Below are 15,391 nucleotides of genomic sequence, written 5' to 3'. Positions count from 1 at the left end.
CAATTGGACAGAGTAAGTATTATTATTATTATTTGACTAAGTAGACACGACCAATACTAGTTTTGTTCTTTTCAAAGTCAATTAATATATGGTCGGTGTAATACTAAAACGGGGGGAGGAATATTATTATTTACATATATAAAATACTATATATTATTATTATTATTAAAATATAAGAATGCATTTATTTATAATAATAATAATAATAATAATAATAATAGTTAGTATCAATAAATTATTTTTAAGAAAATGAAACTTTTGTCCATAACTATATTTAATTATCAGTTTTATTATATCTGAATTTTAAAATTGATTAGGCGTTCAATAAAAATAATCAATACTATATGAAAATACATTATACAGTAAATAAAAATACATCTGCCAATATATATGCTTAGGGTGCACTCATAATTATAAAATTAATAAATATTATGTTTATTTTATTTGATTAAATATATAATAATATAAATTTTAGTTTAAATAGTCTTTCCGAACGTTAGAAATGATATACTCCTTCATCCCATAAAGAAATATTCATTTCTATTTTGTACGTAATTTTAGAAATATTAGTATTATATTAGGATATAGTAGGAATAAAATAGAAATGACTAAAATAACCTTATTAGTATTTGTAATATAAATGTAACATTTGTGTAATATATTGTAATTTGTAAGGTTATTTGTAATGTTAGATAGATAGTACAGTTAAAAAAAAGAAATGAATACTTTTGTTATGGGACAGACTAAAATGAAAAAATGGATACTTTGTTATGGGACGAGGGAGCATTTTTCTTTAAAATTCGTCTGAATGATCATTTTCTATTTTAATAAATTTATTAAACATAAACATATTTAACAAGTATAAATTAATTTAATTAAATTTTTAATTTGTTATACGTGAAACCGCTCAAAATTTTATTATTTTTATCTGCCTTTAATTAACAAATATATTTATTTATTTTTAAAACTCTCTATTTTTTAATAATAAATATATATTTTTTTAAAAATTTATTTGTAAATTATATACTAACATTTATTCAATATGTAAATTATAATTACAGTTACTTTATATGGACATAAAAGTATATAAATTTTGGAATAAAAACTAATGTTAAATTAATTTATATTCACTAAATAATACTCATTTTGTCTTGGATATAAAGTCAGTAATTTTGTAGACGCAAAAAAATAAGGAATAATATGATATGTAAAATTATTTATAATATACTATAAATTATTATAAATTAAAATGAAGATAATTAGTTAATTTAATTTAAAATTTAAAATATATATAAATTATAAAATATGATTAAAGTATGAAAAAATTGTGACATAGTATATGTGACAGAAAATAGTAAACTTCAAATATATTTTATATAAAAATTTGATGCATTTTTATTAAAAATGATAAAATTATACTATAATTAAAAGTAAACCATAGTTAATGTATTTTATTTATTTATTTATTTATTTAATGGTGTAGTCCAGGACCAGGAGGAACTCAATTTGAACGCAGTCGTTGTTAGAAAAGTGAGTTGCAATTTTGACTCGGTCAAATTCAACCTTTAATTTGCTATTTGTTTCCAGCGAAGAAATTCAACTCAAATTACATTATTAATAATACTCCATGAAAGTTTCTATTTATTTTTTATTTTTTTAAAGAGATTTTGACATATTACTCATTCGTAATAATTTTAATTTTTTAAATAAATCATATTAAATATCAATTATTTCATGAAATGTCAGATTGAATACTCAATTTTACTATTTTTTATCTTTTCTTAAACTTCACAATTCTCTATTTAAATAAAGCCTAAGTTTTTGAAATATAATTTTATTAATAAACTAATTTTTTTATTATTATTATTATTAAGTTAGAAGTTTTAATTTAAATGATATTTAATTTTATATTTTTGTAAGAAAATATAATACTCCATCCGTCCTAATTATAGTGTGATGTTTACGGTAGACACAAAAATTTATTAGAGATATAATTAATAAATAATTAAAAATATATTAGTAAAATTCATTATCATATAATACAAATAATTATAATAATTAAAAATATATTAGTAAAATTCATTACCATATAATACAAATAATTATAAATTAAGATTAACATAACTTTAATAAAAATTTTAAAAAAATTAGAAATTATAAAATTTAAATATACTTAAAATGTAAAATACTTTTCTAAAAATAGAAAGTGACATGATATGTGGGACAGACGAAAATAAAAAGTGTGACATAATATGTTGAACGGAGAAAATATATATTTTTATTAAAAAATATATGAACTAATACTAAAAAAAATTATGCCGCATTTTAATGAATTATACAATAACATTAATTTTATTTCAATATTTGATAATATTGACATTGATAATTGTTATCACAAGAGGAATTGTGGAGGACTTCGAAGGACTCCAAAAAAAAAAAAAATCAATTTTGTAGAAGATCAGAGTTTAAAAAATAAAAAAATATATATATAAAAAAAATCATTTGTAGAGGATTTTAAAAAATCAATTATTAGAGTTAATTTTATTTTAACATTTGATGTATTGACATTGATAATTGTTTACGAAAGAACTAGAATACTAAAAATAAAGTATAAATATATTAGATAATTGTTTTATATGTTTATTTAATTGAAGATATTTATATATAGATATTTTTTTATTTATTTTAAATATTTATAAAATCAGATAAAAATATATAATAATTAAATTTAAATATGAACTTCATATATATATAGCAGAGGTTTAAATACTAGTTCGATGAATAATATGATGATAAAGTTAAAAAGATAATTGTAGAATTACATAATAAAAAGGAAGAATAAAGTTTAAAGATAACATAAATTTTATTATTTTTTTCTTTTCTTCAAATTTATATTTACTTTATTATTAATTTTTTGATGTCATAAAAAATTGTTCATAACCATTTTTTTAGTGAAAAAGAAAAATATTACTTTTGTCATCTGATTATTTATTTTCTATTTATATTCAAATTTGTGTTTAGCAAATTACAGACATTTTTTATACTATAGAGATAGTATTAAATATAAAATTTAAAAAAATTATAAAATAGTTACGGTTCTCAATAATTATAAATATTAAAATGTATTATTGTTAACAAGTTGAAACTTTTATATACTTTTTCTAAAAAATTAAAATTTGGTCATGTTGATGAGCTTTATTCCTACAAAGAATATGTGTCAATATTCTTGATTGTGTCATTCTTTGAAATTAAACCGTAAATAATTTTAAGAGATATTTTTGTTCCTTTCTTCGTAACGAGGTTCGCGTACTCGAAAAGAATTCTATTCTTGGTTATACATACGTTGATAGATGGATATATACAGTATCTGATTACATGTAAATTTAAAAAAATTAGAGAAGATAAAAAAATACTTTTTCTATATATAAAAAAAAAGTAAATAATATATTTATATTATACATTTCTTTTTTGTACTAAACAAATATATGCAGAAAATTTTTATTAGTTATTCCTACTGTTAAATTATGCAATATTTTTTTTTGGAACAAAATATATGTAGATATAATTTATTCCATATATATATATATATATAGACAAAAAGTAATAAATAAAGAAAATTAGAAGAAGCTAGAATTTTCAAAAACCATTCATATATATATCTCTGTGTGTGTAGTTTGGAAAATTAGTTATAAATATATCATGTCAAAAATATATTAAAAAAAATTAATTAATTAAATTAAATAATATTATATATATATATATTTTAAATGTCAAAGCCTGATTGCTAGCATTAAGAAATAATTAAACCAATCAATACGATAAAAAATTATTAATAATAAACCACTACTGCACGTAGACATTCAGGGTGTGTTTGTTTGGGGATTGGATTGGATTTAGACTATTCATTCAATTTTTTTTCTCCAAAAATATCAAATCAAACACCTATTTTTCATTTTTTTATATTATACTAAAAATCAATTTTACATTCAAAATATCATATCAACACCTATTTATATCACATCATACAACTGTTCAAATTCAAAATTTTTACTATTCAAATCCCAACTCAAAATTCAAACCTCCAAACAAACACATTCACAAGACTCAAATTAATAAAGAAAAAAAGGTCATATTAACTTCCTTCTTTTTATTTTGATTGTAAAATTTTGCTTTTATTTATCAAAAAAATGATATATAAATATATATATATATAAATGTTGGTGTATTATTATTTATTTTTTATGTTTAATCTTCAATAAAAATTTATACTTTTTTATAAAATATTACATAAAGATATTTTTAAAATATTTTCTTTAAAAAAAATGAATGTAAAACACGAACATAAATATTGTATACAATCACAAAGATCTCATGCTTATTCTTTGATGCCATACTATTCATTTTTTATCAAGCTCGTTCACATAGATGTTTTAGAAATTTAGAGGTATTTTTAAATCAGATTAAAGAAAATATATAATTCATGTAATTTTTAATTTAATATTATTATACAATAATACTATTTTAATAAGAATAAATAAATTCAAACTCAAAATAAATTAAAGTTTTGAAAATTTGTTTAACTTTGAATTCGTTGAATTAAAAATATATTGAGAGTTTTGAAACTTCTTCACGTATAAATTATGCATATATATAGGTCTATAATTTTGTTTTTTTTTTTTTTTTCTAGACAATTTCTAATATATATATTTTATTTTTTACAAAAGTGAATATTCAATATAAAATATTATTTTTTATATTATTGATACGATTTCTTCTCAGTCATGTTAAAAAAAAGTTCAAATGAATGGTATGTGAATTACATTGGTTCACTATGCAGTAGTTTTCTTATATGTTAATTTAATATATTTTTCTAAAAAAAAAAAAAAAGAAAGAAGATATATTTCTAGTTTTTAGATTATAATGGTTATTGGTTTTTATTTATTTATTTATTATTTTTTTTAGTATAAATTATTGAAAATTGTAAAAATATTTACAAAAAATTGTAATGTGTGTATTTCTTTTGGGGCCAATTTTTTTTTTTAAAAAATAAAAATTAAATGGGTGTGTTTGTTTGGGGGATTTGATTTTCAATCCACTGTTCATCTCATTTTTTTTTCCCAAAAATATTAATTCAAACACCTATTTTTTAATATTATATAAATCAATTTTACATTCAAAATATCACATCAACATCTATTTATATCACATCAACACCTATTTATATCACATCATACAACAATTCAAATTCAAAATTTTTACTATTCAAATCTCAACTCAAAATCCAAACATTTGAAGAATAATATATATATATATATATATATATATTAAAGAAGGGCGTCCAAATGGTAAAATTTTTACAGAAAAACACATCATAATTTTGAGATAAATATTCTTAACCAGCCCAGGCGTGATAAACAACACAAACGCGTTTTGTGGCGCCGAGTCGAGTAAGCCCACAGACACGCATTATACAATATACATACACACAAACTTGTATCTATATATGTATGTATTTATACATACTTTTCTCATTCTCTCTGACTTTTGACTTTTAAGACAATTGCCTAACCCTACGCCAACATTAAATCAAATTGTTCCATTTCCTACACTATATATACATATGTATATATATATCATCTCCCCTACATTCAAAAACCATTCAATTCCATCTTTTACATAAATACTTATTACAAAAAATAATAATAAATATTTATAATATTACAGCAATATAATGGTCCTGTCGAAGACAGCCTCTCAAACGGACGTCTCCGTCCACTCCACCTTCGCCTCCCGATATGTCCGAGACTCTCTTCCCAGGTATATAATTCTGTTTTTTTTGTTAGCACCGTACTGATTTATTATATTTTATTTTAATTAATAATTGAATATTAATTAATTAGGTTTAAGATGCCGGAGAATTCGATTCCGAAGGAAGCGGCCTATCAGATAATAAACGACGAGCTGATGCTGGATGGAAACCCCCGGCTGAACCTCGCCTCCTTCGTCACCACTTGGATGGAGCCCGAGTGCGACAAGCTCATCATGGATGCCATCAATAAGAACTACGTCGACATGGATGAGTATCCTGTCACTACTGAATTACAGGTCAGCTTCTCCTTCTCGCTCTGCTCCTAATCAATACAACGGCTATTATTATGTTGACTTTATAAACAGTGTAATCTATTAAGAGTGTGTTTTGTTTGGGGATTGAATCTTAAATACACTATTTATTCCATTTTTTTTTAAAATATCAAATCAAACGTCTATTTTTTATTTTTATATTATATTAAAAATCAATTTTATATTCAAAACATCACATCAACGCCTATTTATATTGCATCATACAACTATTCAAATTCAAAATTTTTACTATTTAAATCTCAACTCAAAATCAAACTCACGCTAAAATTCATTCATGTCAAAAAACAGATAAATTTATTTTTTATAAGAGAAATATATTTTTTAATGTGCTAATTAGTCTCAATAAGCACTCTTTTATTATTAATTATTTCCTCATTTCTCCTTATTATTTACTAATCAATTTGATCAATATATAATATATATATACATATATATATATATATCAGAACCGGTGCGTGAACATGATCGCCCACCTCTTCAACGCGCCGCTGGGCGACGGCGAGGCGGCGGTCGGCGTCGGCACCGTCGGTTCATCGGAGGCAATAATGCTCGCCGGCCTAGCCTTCAAGCGCAAATGGCAGAACAAAATGAAATCCTTAGGAAAACCCTACGACAAGCCCAACATCGTCACCGGCGCCAACGTCCAAGTCTGCTGGGAAAAATTCGCCCGCTACTTCGAAGTCGAGCTCAAGGAAGTCCATCTCCGGGAAGGCTACTACGTCATGGACCCCCAAAAAGCCGTCGACATGGTCGACCAAAACACCATCTGCGTCGCCGCCATCCTCGGCTCCACCCTCAACGGCGAGTTCGAAGACGTCAAAACCCTAAACGACCTTCTTCTCCAGAAAAACGCCCAAACTGGGTGAGTCATGACCTAATTCGTCGAATTGAACTCGAATTCTTAACGATTATCGATCGAATTGATTGATTGATTGGTTGATTGCAGGTGGGAGACTCCGATCCATGTGGATGCTGCAAGTGGGGGATTTATAGCTCCGTTTCTGTACCCTGAACTGGAGTGGGACTTCCGGCTGCCATTGGTGAAGAGCATAAATGTCAGTGGGCATAAGTACGGATTAGTCTACGCCGGAATCGGTTGGGTCATTTGGAAGAGCAAACGCGACTTGCCGGAAGAACTCATCTTCCATATCAATTATCTCGGCGCCGATCAGCCCACTTTCACTCTCAATTTCTCCAAAGGTAGTCGATGATTTCATCAGTTGTAACGAATTTGGGATGAATTTGATTAGGATTTAGCAAAATATCCGAAATAAATTCAATTAGGATCGGATCGAAATTTAAAATTTGGTTCCGATTTTTGGATTAAAATTTTATAAATTTTGGATTTTCGTATAGGTATACTAAAAATCCGAACTAATTCAAAATTTAAAATTTATTTCAGATTTTTTGGATTTTCGTATAGGTATACTAAAAATCCGAACCAATTCAAAATTTAAAATTTATTTCAGATTTTTTGGATTTTTGGATTAAAATTTTATAAATTTTGGATTTTTGGATCGGTATACTAAAAATCCTAACGAATCCGAAATTTAAAATTTGGTTCAGATTTTTGGATTGAAAATTTTATGAATTTCGAATTTTTTGATCGGTTTGGATTGGTATACTAAAAATCCGAACCAATTTAAAATTCAGTTCAGATTTTCGGATTTTCGAATTGAAAATTTTATAAATATTGGATTTTCGGATTATATTAAAAATTCGAACCAATATAAAATCTGAAATATTAGTATTTTAATATATTTTTATTATATATTTAATATTTTGATAGAAATAAAAACTTAAAAGTTATTATTTATATTATAATATACTTATTTTTATTTATTATATATTTAATATTATAATATAATTATAAAATTATAAAATAAAATATACAATTTTAAAAATAACGAAAAATTAAAATTTCTGATTTTTGATTTGGTTCGGATGGATTATTTTAGAAAATTCGAATTTTCGGATCGATTCTTAACGGAAATCCGAATGGTGACCCTAAATTTGATTATTATTATTTTTTTAAAAAAATAGGTTCGAGCCAGGTGATTGCGCAGTACTATCAGCTGATCCGATTAGGGCAGGAAGGGTACAGGAACGTGATGGAGAACTGCCAGGAGAACGCCACGGTTCTGAGGTCCGGTTTAGAGCGAACCGGGCGGTTCAACATCGTCTCGAAGGACAACGGCGTCCCGCTGGTGGCGTTCAGCCTCAAGGACCGTTCCCGCCACGACGAGTTCGAGGTGTCGGAGATGCTCCGCCGGTTCGGCTGGATCGTTCCGGCCTACACCATGCCGGCCGACGCCGAGCACGTGACCGTCCTGCGCGTCGTCGTCAGGGAGGATTTCTCACGGACGCTCGCCGAGCGCCTCGTCATCGACGTCCAGAAGGTTCTACACGAGCTCGACTGCCTCCCTGCCAGGGTTACCCAGAAGCTCGCCGAGAACGGCGCCGGCGCCGGAAAACAGTGCCACGCGCCGGCCGTCGTGAAGAAGACGGCGATTGAAGTGCAGCGGGAGATAACGGCGGTTTGGAAGAAATTCGTTGCTGATAGGAAGAAGACTAACGGCGTTTGTTAGGGATTGGGAATATGTTATTAATTAATATTAATTTTAATTATATATTAATTAAGAATTGTGACTGATTGTGTGAGTCGATGATATATGGGCGTAGTTGTTGAAATTAATAATTTCTGAAGGAGTAATTATACGTGTATTTGTATTGTTTTTTTAGTTCTATCGGAATTTATATTTGACACAAATATATATATATATATATATTAGGTCATAATATATATTTTTATTTTTTTTGTTTTTAAGCTCACAATATGTTTTATATAGAAATTGAATTTTTTTTTTTTAGTTTTTATTTAAAATGATTAAACTACATAGTAAAAATATTGAAGAAAGAATATATATATATAAATAAAAAACAAACTCGAATGGTTTGTTTCGTTGTCATTTAAAATTGAGTCTTAATTTTAATTTTTTTTAAAAAAATAATATTTTTAAATAAAATTTCAAATAATATATTTTTTATTGAAAACAATATATAATGAATAATGTAAATTTCTATTGAAAATTACAATCAAACGCGTCCAAACTATACCGGTAAATAAAGTACTTACGAAAGTATTCCCCATTAAATTCATATTAAAAGAACAAAACAAAAATATACTCAAAATGTATAAAATATGGAACCTTAAGCATTTCCCATTCCTATTTTATTAAAAGAACATAACCAAAGAATACTTTAAAATGAATAAAATACTTACAGAATCTTAAAAAATAGCTTCAGAATTTTCGAGACCACTCAAATGGCAACGAGTTTTATTCTTCGGGTACCTATCCGAGACAAATTCTGAGACTTTTTGAAAATAGCTTCGAAACTATGTTATATTTCGAGGCTAATTTTTCGAAACTTATGCTATTTTTTTTTTTTTGTAGTGGTAGTGATTCTCCATCTATTTGGTATTAAAATAACAAAAGTAAAATATACCCAAAACGAATAATAAAGTAATTATAAAAACTTTAAACATTCTCCATTCATTTCATATTAAATAACACACGACTCTCAACACATACAAACATTCAATAAAATCTTATTACAAGCCACAATTAAACACAAATGCATTGTAAAGGATCAAGACTTGATGGGCTTCGGAGGTCCCTTCACCACGGTCACCGGGCAACTTGCATTTTGCACAACATAGCTACTCACACTTCCGAGCAACACCCTACACACACGCACGTATATATGTCTTTAGATTTGTTTCATCGATGATCGAACATATACATATGATGTAATAAAATCGAATGGAAGTACCTCTTAATGGGGCCTAAGCCTCTACTACCCACAACGAGCGTATCAAGCTTGAGTTGCTCGGCAGCATCCAACAACTTCTCCCTCGGATCGCCCCAATATACCTTCGCCACCACCCGTACCTTCACACATATCATATATATATATATATATATATATATATACATTGTGACAAATTACATTTCATATTTTTACTTCAATTTACTTGTTATATCTTATCATAGGTGCCTTAAATAGTACTCCTTCAAAAATATATATTTTTTATCTGTTGCAAATAATTTTTATACGGGCATAAATCAGCTATTGATCCGGTCAAGTCAACATAGTACTGCTGATTTGACCAGATCAGAATATGCGAATGACCACCATGCATCTATACATATCTAATATATTTATAATACAACATATGTTATTTTTTTATTTTTTTTTTATAACGTGGGAATCCGCAGCTGCTACGTGAAAGTGTGCACTAGGTCCGGTCGAACCTAATACCCTGCAAACTATGCCACCTATATAGCATATACTGATATGATTTGGCCAAACCAACACAGAATCTGCATTTTTATACACTCTTTAATTTATGGAGTATAATTTAATATTATACTATTAATTTAGAAAAAAATGTTACAACTACTCACATACTTAATCTATAAAATGTTTATCATTTTATTAACTTACTTATATATTATACTATTAATTAAAATTTGTATTCAACTCAAATAAACATATATTTGGTGAACGGAATTCATGTGTTCTTTAAGTTTGAGTTCACGTATGCATATCAAATAATTATTTTTAAATAATATTCACTCCGTTCATAAATTAATGTCCTATTTTCCTATCTGGACGTCCAACAATTATTGTCCTATTTTATTATTTAAACACAAATTTTATATTTTTACTCTTCATTCGTTTATTACTTTTAATCTCTAGTATACAATTAAGGACAAATTTGTCAAATTATAACAGAAAGACAATCACCTAAAAATTTAGGACAATAGAAATTGGAAATTGGAAATTGGGAGTATATATGTATATGTAAGTATACATACTTGTTTAGTCCTTGAGATTGTGTCAAGAAGATCAAGAACTTCAGGATCAGGAGTGAGTCCGTACTGTCTCGACACGTTGATTTCTCTAAACTCCACCAGAGGTATCAGTGCTGAATTTCAATCAAAATTTAAATTATAGTAATTTACAACAATGTCAATTAAATAATTAGTTATTATAAATATTGTCAAAAATAACAAACCTAATAAATACTAAAATAAACCACCTAAAGAATACCATAAATAGAACAAACATCCTGTCTATTAAATCCCAAAATCTAACAATCTTCTTGAATTTTTTCGAGGTAGATCCATTCTAAATATATAAAATTCAGCATGCTCGAAATTAATTTCATTTTTAAAATTTAAAATAATATTTAAATTGATTTAATTACCTTTAATTCATTTATCCAAATACTATTTTTTTTTTTTTTTGAGAATTATGTTGAAAAAGAACTAAACTTTTTTTTCTTACAAAACCAACACATCCAACACCTAAAATTTCTTAAATTTTTAAAATTTTAAAACTTCTATAGATGTATTTCTTCATAATCTTAGATTCCAAATTTTTATTTTTCCTAAGCTAAAAAAAAAAAAAAAAAAAAAAAAAAAAAAAAAAAAAAAACATGAGAGAAAAATACATACGCGATCCAGTATCTTGAAAGAGCTGTTTGGTTGGAGGATCAGAGCTGGGAGAAAGAACATGGATGATGACGATTTGATCTCCACCGTCGATCAGATTATCGACGGCCCACGTTAGAGCTGATTTGCTCGTTGCCGAGTAATCCATTCCAATTCCGACCACACGCGCCGCCATTTCCGCCGTCAATATAATCTCCGATCTGCAACTTAATTCCCACGGCTGCTTAAAATTGATATATAGAGATGAATAGAATTGGTAATGGGATTTAAATATAATATCTTGTCTGATCTGGTTTTGTCACTTTATTCTTTCGTTATTATTATTGATAAAAGTAGAAAGAGAGATAGAGTGTTCTGGTAGTTGTTTTGTCTGAAAATGGGTTTTCGATTTTGGCACACAGATTTCTTTCTTTTCTTTGACAGTAGTTTTAGAGGGTAAAATTCTCTCTCACACACAAGTTTTGTTCTTTAGTGGCGGCTGCGACTCTGTGCTCCTGATCTATCTGCGTCGTTGGCTAAGTTTATTAACGGTGTATATTTGTCTGGAGTTGGAGGTCCGGGTCCTGGCATGAATGTGGGGTCTACAATCAAATACTTCATGTTCTAGAATATTTGAGTGTTTTTTAATTTTAGCTTTATTTTAAATAGAAAATTAGTGATGGTATAGTATTTTTTTATAAAGTATAAATAGAAATGATATTCTGGAATTTTTATTTCTTATTTTTATTGTATGTTCCAAAAACATGTTTATTTTAAGAATTTGTGAATCAGCAAATTATTATTATTATTATTATTATTATTAGTATTAACTTAATTTAGTGGGCTAACCATCAACTATTGGGCTTTACTTTAAAGCCCACTTTTCGAATCTTAATTCTCCAACACAACACAAAAATGGAAGGTATGTAATATGTTACGTTGCTGTTCCATTTGGATTGGATTTCGAAATTAGAATTTTATTTTAATTTGATAGTAGTCTTTTGTAAAATATATTTTAAAATATAAATTTAAATAGTAAAAATTCAAAAAAAAAGAAAAAGAAACAAACCCTAATAAAATAGCAATTATATATTTTATTAATTTTATATTATTTGTATTTCCACCTAAATAAAATTGTGTTTCACAAAAACGACGACGTCCCACTCACAACTAGATACACGCGCAATAACGTGACAAACACCACAACTTCCGAAGGGACAACGTACAACCCTACGAAGCACGCATTAATTATAGTACTATTTAAGTTCACAATGCTGACGTAATAAAAACCGCCTTCTCCCCTTGTTCCGCCACGTCATCACCCTCCATTTTCAGCAGAGCTTCGAGCTCCTTCTCGAACACTTCCATGGCGGTCGCCGCCAGGCAGACCGGAACCACAATTCCATCCTCGCCTTTACTGTTCCTGAACGGAATGTAAAAGCTCGCCACGCCGGGAATCGCGCCGACGCCGCCCTTCGCCGGCCCGCCGTACGCCGCCTTCCCCCACCCGAAATCGACATCTCCGAAGCCGGCGTGCGTCACGTCGGAAACCAGATAGGTTCGCACCACCGTGAAATGCGGCCGGCCGGCGGTGGCCATCAGATCCGCCGCCGATTTCATATACTCCTCCGTCACATCGGCCTTCGCCTTCCTCACGAGATCCACCGCGTAGTGCAGCGGACGATCGATCAGCTCGCCGGCGGCGGAAACCGCCACCGGAAAGGCGAAGGCGTTGCCGTAGTAGCCGGCGGGGAGCGGCGGATTGAACCGCCGGCGGGCGTTCACGATGCAGAGGATTCTGACCTCCTCGTCGGACTCCGGCGAGATTGCGATTGTACGGCACCGCCATAGGCAGGCGGTGAGGACTTCGAAGGTGGAGCAGGTGCGGAGGCGCGGCGGAAGGCGGCGGCGGAGGGCGGAGATCTCGGCGGCGCCGAAGAAGAAGCTCCGGTGGACCATATCGTCGAGAGGGATTAGGGTTCCTTTGGTGTCCGGAACGACGTCGTATTCGCGGTGCGTGCAAGTCACGCGAGGGGGGTCGCGTGCGTTCAGAAGTCCCCTTTCCCACGCCGGCGGGACCGACGGCGCGTCTGCGCCGCCGGCCAGCTCGCCGACGGCGGCCATGAATTGGACTAGTCCGGCGGCGTCGGCCATCGTGTGGTTCAGGCGGAGGGCCAATATGAATCCACCGCATTTTAGGCGCGTCACCTGCACGCGTAACAAATAATAAATAAATATTTTAAAATCTATTGTAAATAATTATATTATTGAAAATTCTAATTTAGGAATTAAATTTCATGGTACGCTATAAAATGCGAAACCAACTAACGTAGTGGAGCCCACCACCAATTCTCAGCTTATATAACTGTATAATATCTGAAACAATAAATATTTGATGTAAAAAATATATATATTAAAATTTTAAAAAATATAGGATTTGTTTAGATAAGAGGTTTAGAAGATTTTTGAAAATTTTAAAGTTTTGAAAAAAAAGTAAAAATTTAATATTTGATTTAATTTTATGAAAAAATATATATTTAATGTGATATTTTTAAAAAATAAAATAGTGACAAACGAATGAAAATATGTTGAAAGTTTGTTATATAAACAGAACCATAATATATTTAAATACAATTGAATTTTTTATTTTTTTTATTTATAATTCAAATCCTATTCACTTTCTTCACCTCTATTGTATGTATCACACTATCACTTTCTTACACAACCCAATTTGCATTTACCGTCATATTTCACCCAATTATCATTTTTTTTTATGTTTTTAAAAATACATTTTTTATTTTAATTAGATATTTTATAAAACAAAAAAATAATACCATTTTCGTTCGGTATAAAGAACAGTCTTTTTATAGGAGGTAGTATATTTTTACAAAATTGAAAATTGAATATTATTATTATTAATATACCTGAATTAGCATAAGAGGGCAGTTAAGGACTTCGCCGGAGCCGGGGACATCGTAGAGAAGCTCCTCCAGGCAAGGGAACGGCGGCTGGAGGGCGTCGCCGAAATCCCGGAGCTCCACGTCAGCGTCGGCCTCAATGAACATAACGCCCTCGCCGGTGCACTCCACCACCAATTTCCTGCCATCGACTTCCCTCAACCGGCCGGCGAACGGATAGTAGAACACCAGCGCCTTCGCCAGGGCCTCACGGATCACGCCGGCGGGGTCCTTCCCCGCCATGGCTGGGCTCCTCCGGTAGAATTGGATCACCGGAATCTGGAACCGGAGACCTTCCTGATCGTCGATGTCGGAGAGAGGCTTGAATTCGTGAGGCGTCGGCTTTGCCGGAGCGATTAGCTCCGGCCTCCGCCGCGTCACTTTGAATTTTAGGGTTCCGGCGGATGCCATTCGATTTTTTCCGGCGGAATTATGAATTCAGTTTTAGAGAGAGGAGAGAGTGTGTGAGAATTGTGAAGAGGTGAGAGAGATAACGGAAGTATTTATAGACAATGGCTAAAGCATAATTTGTATTATTTCATTAATTAATTAAACTTATGTACAAAAAATATATATATCTTTACATGTGTAACGAAATTTTGGCTCGGCTGGAGTTATTTTATTTTATTTTATTTAAATATTAATAATTATTTAAGAAAATTAAAATAGGAAAAAATAATATCCGGTGTGATTTTTAAAAAAATAAATTAATTAATTAATATAGATACATATGTCAAAAAAATTCCAAACTTATTTGTGTAAACAAAGTCATATGATATTTTTTTGGAATTT

The 15,391-nt window shown here is 29.7% G+C and overlaps 3 protein-coding genes across 3 annotated transcripts; 1 reads left to right on the top strand and 2 right to left on the bottom strand.

Moving 5' to 3' along the window:
• The first annotated feature begins 5,630 nt into the window (after window positions 1-5,630).
• Window positions 5,631-8,906, top strand: LOC127242488 (glutamate decarboxylase-like). The gene is made up of 5 exons (XM_051262050.1): window positions 5,631-5,817; window positions 5,901-6,105; window positions 6,588-7,003; window positions 7,088-7,341; window positions 8,185-8,906. Exons 1-5 carry the CDS (start codon window positions 5,732-5,734, stop codon window positions 8,727-8,729), a joined length of 1,506 nt encoding a protein of 501 aa, XP_051118007.1. The 5' UTR covers window positions 5,631-5,731; the 3' UTR covers window positions 8,730-8,906.
• A 748-nt stretch (window positions 8,907-9,654) lies between these two features.
• Window positions 9,655-12,018, bottom strand: LOC127242311 (universal stress protein PHOS34). The gene is made up of 4 exons (XM_051261800.1): window positions 11,667-12,018; window positions 11,025-11,134; window positions 9,976-10,094; window positions 9,655-9,886 (listed from the first exon to the last, which is right to left on the bottom strand). The coding sequence occupies exons 1-4, from the start codon at window positions 11,836-11,838 to the stop codon at window positions 9,793-9,795; spliced, it is 495 nt and encodes a 164-aa protein (XP_051117757.1). The 5' UTR covers window positions 11,839-12,018; the 3' UTR covers window positions 9,655-9,792.
• A 695-nt stretch (window positions 12,019-12,713) lies between these two features.
• Window positions 12,714-15,061, bottom strand: LOC127242310 (benzyl alcohol O-benzoyltransferase-like). Its single transcript, XM_051261799.1, has 2 exons — window positions 14,567-15,061; window positions 12,714-13,850 (listed from the first exon to the last, which is right to left on the bottom strand). The coding sequence occupies exons 1-2, from the start codon at window positions 15,008-15,010 to the stop codon at window positions 12,909-12,911; spliced, it is 1,386 nt and encodes a 461-aa protein (XP_051117756.1). The 5' UTR covers window positions 15,011-15,061; the 3' UTR covers window positions 12,714-12,908.
• Window positions 15,062-15,391: the final 330 nt, after the last annotated feature.

Source organism: Andrographis paniculata, unplaced genomic scaffold (genome assembly GCF_009805555.1).
Source record: "Andrographis paniculata isolate CXL003 unplaced genomic scaffold, ASM980555v1 Contig86END, whole genome shotgun sequence".
Lineage (NCBI taxonomy): Eukaryota > Viridiplantae > Streptophyta > Magnoliopsida > Lamiales > Acanthaceae > Andrographis > Andrographis paniculata.
This window is presented reverse-complemented; position numbering and strand designations above follow the sequence as displayed.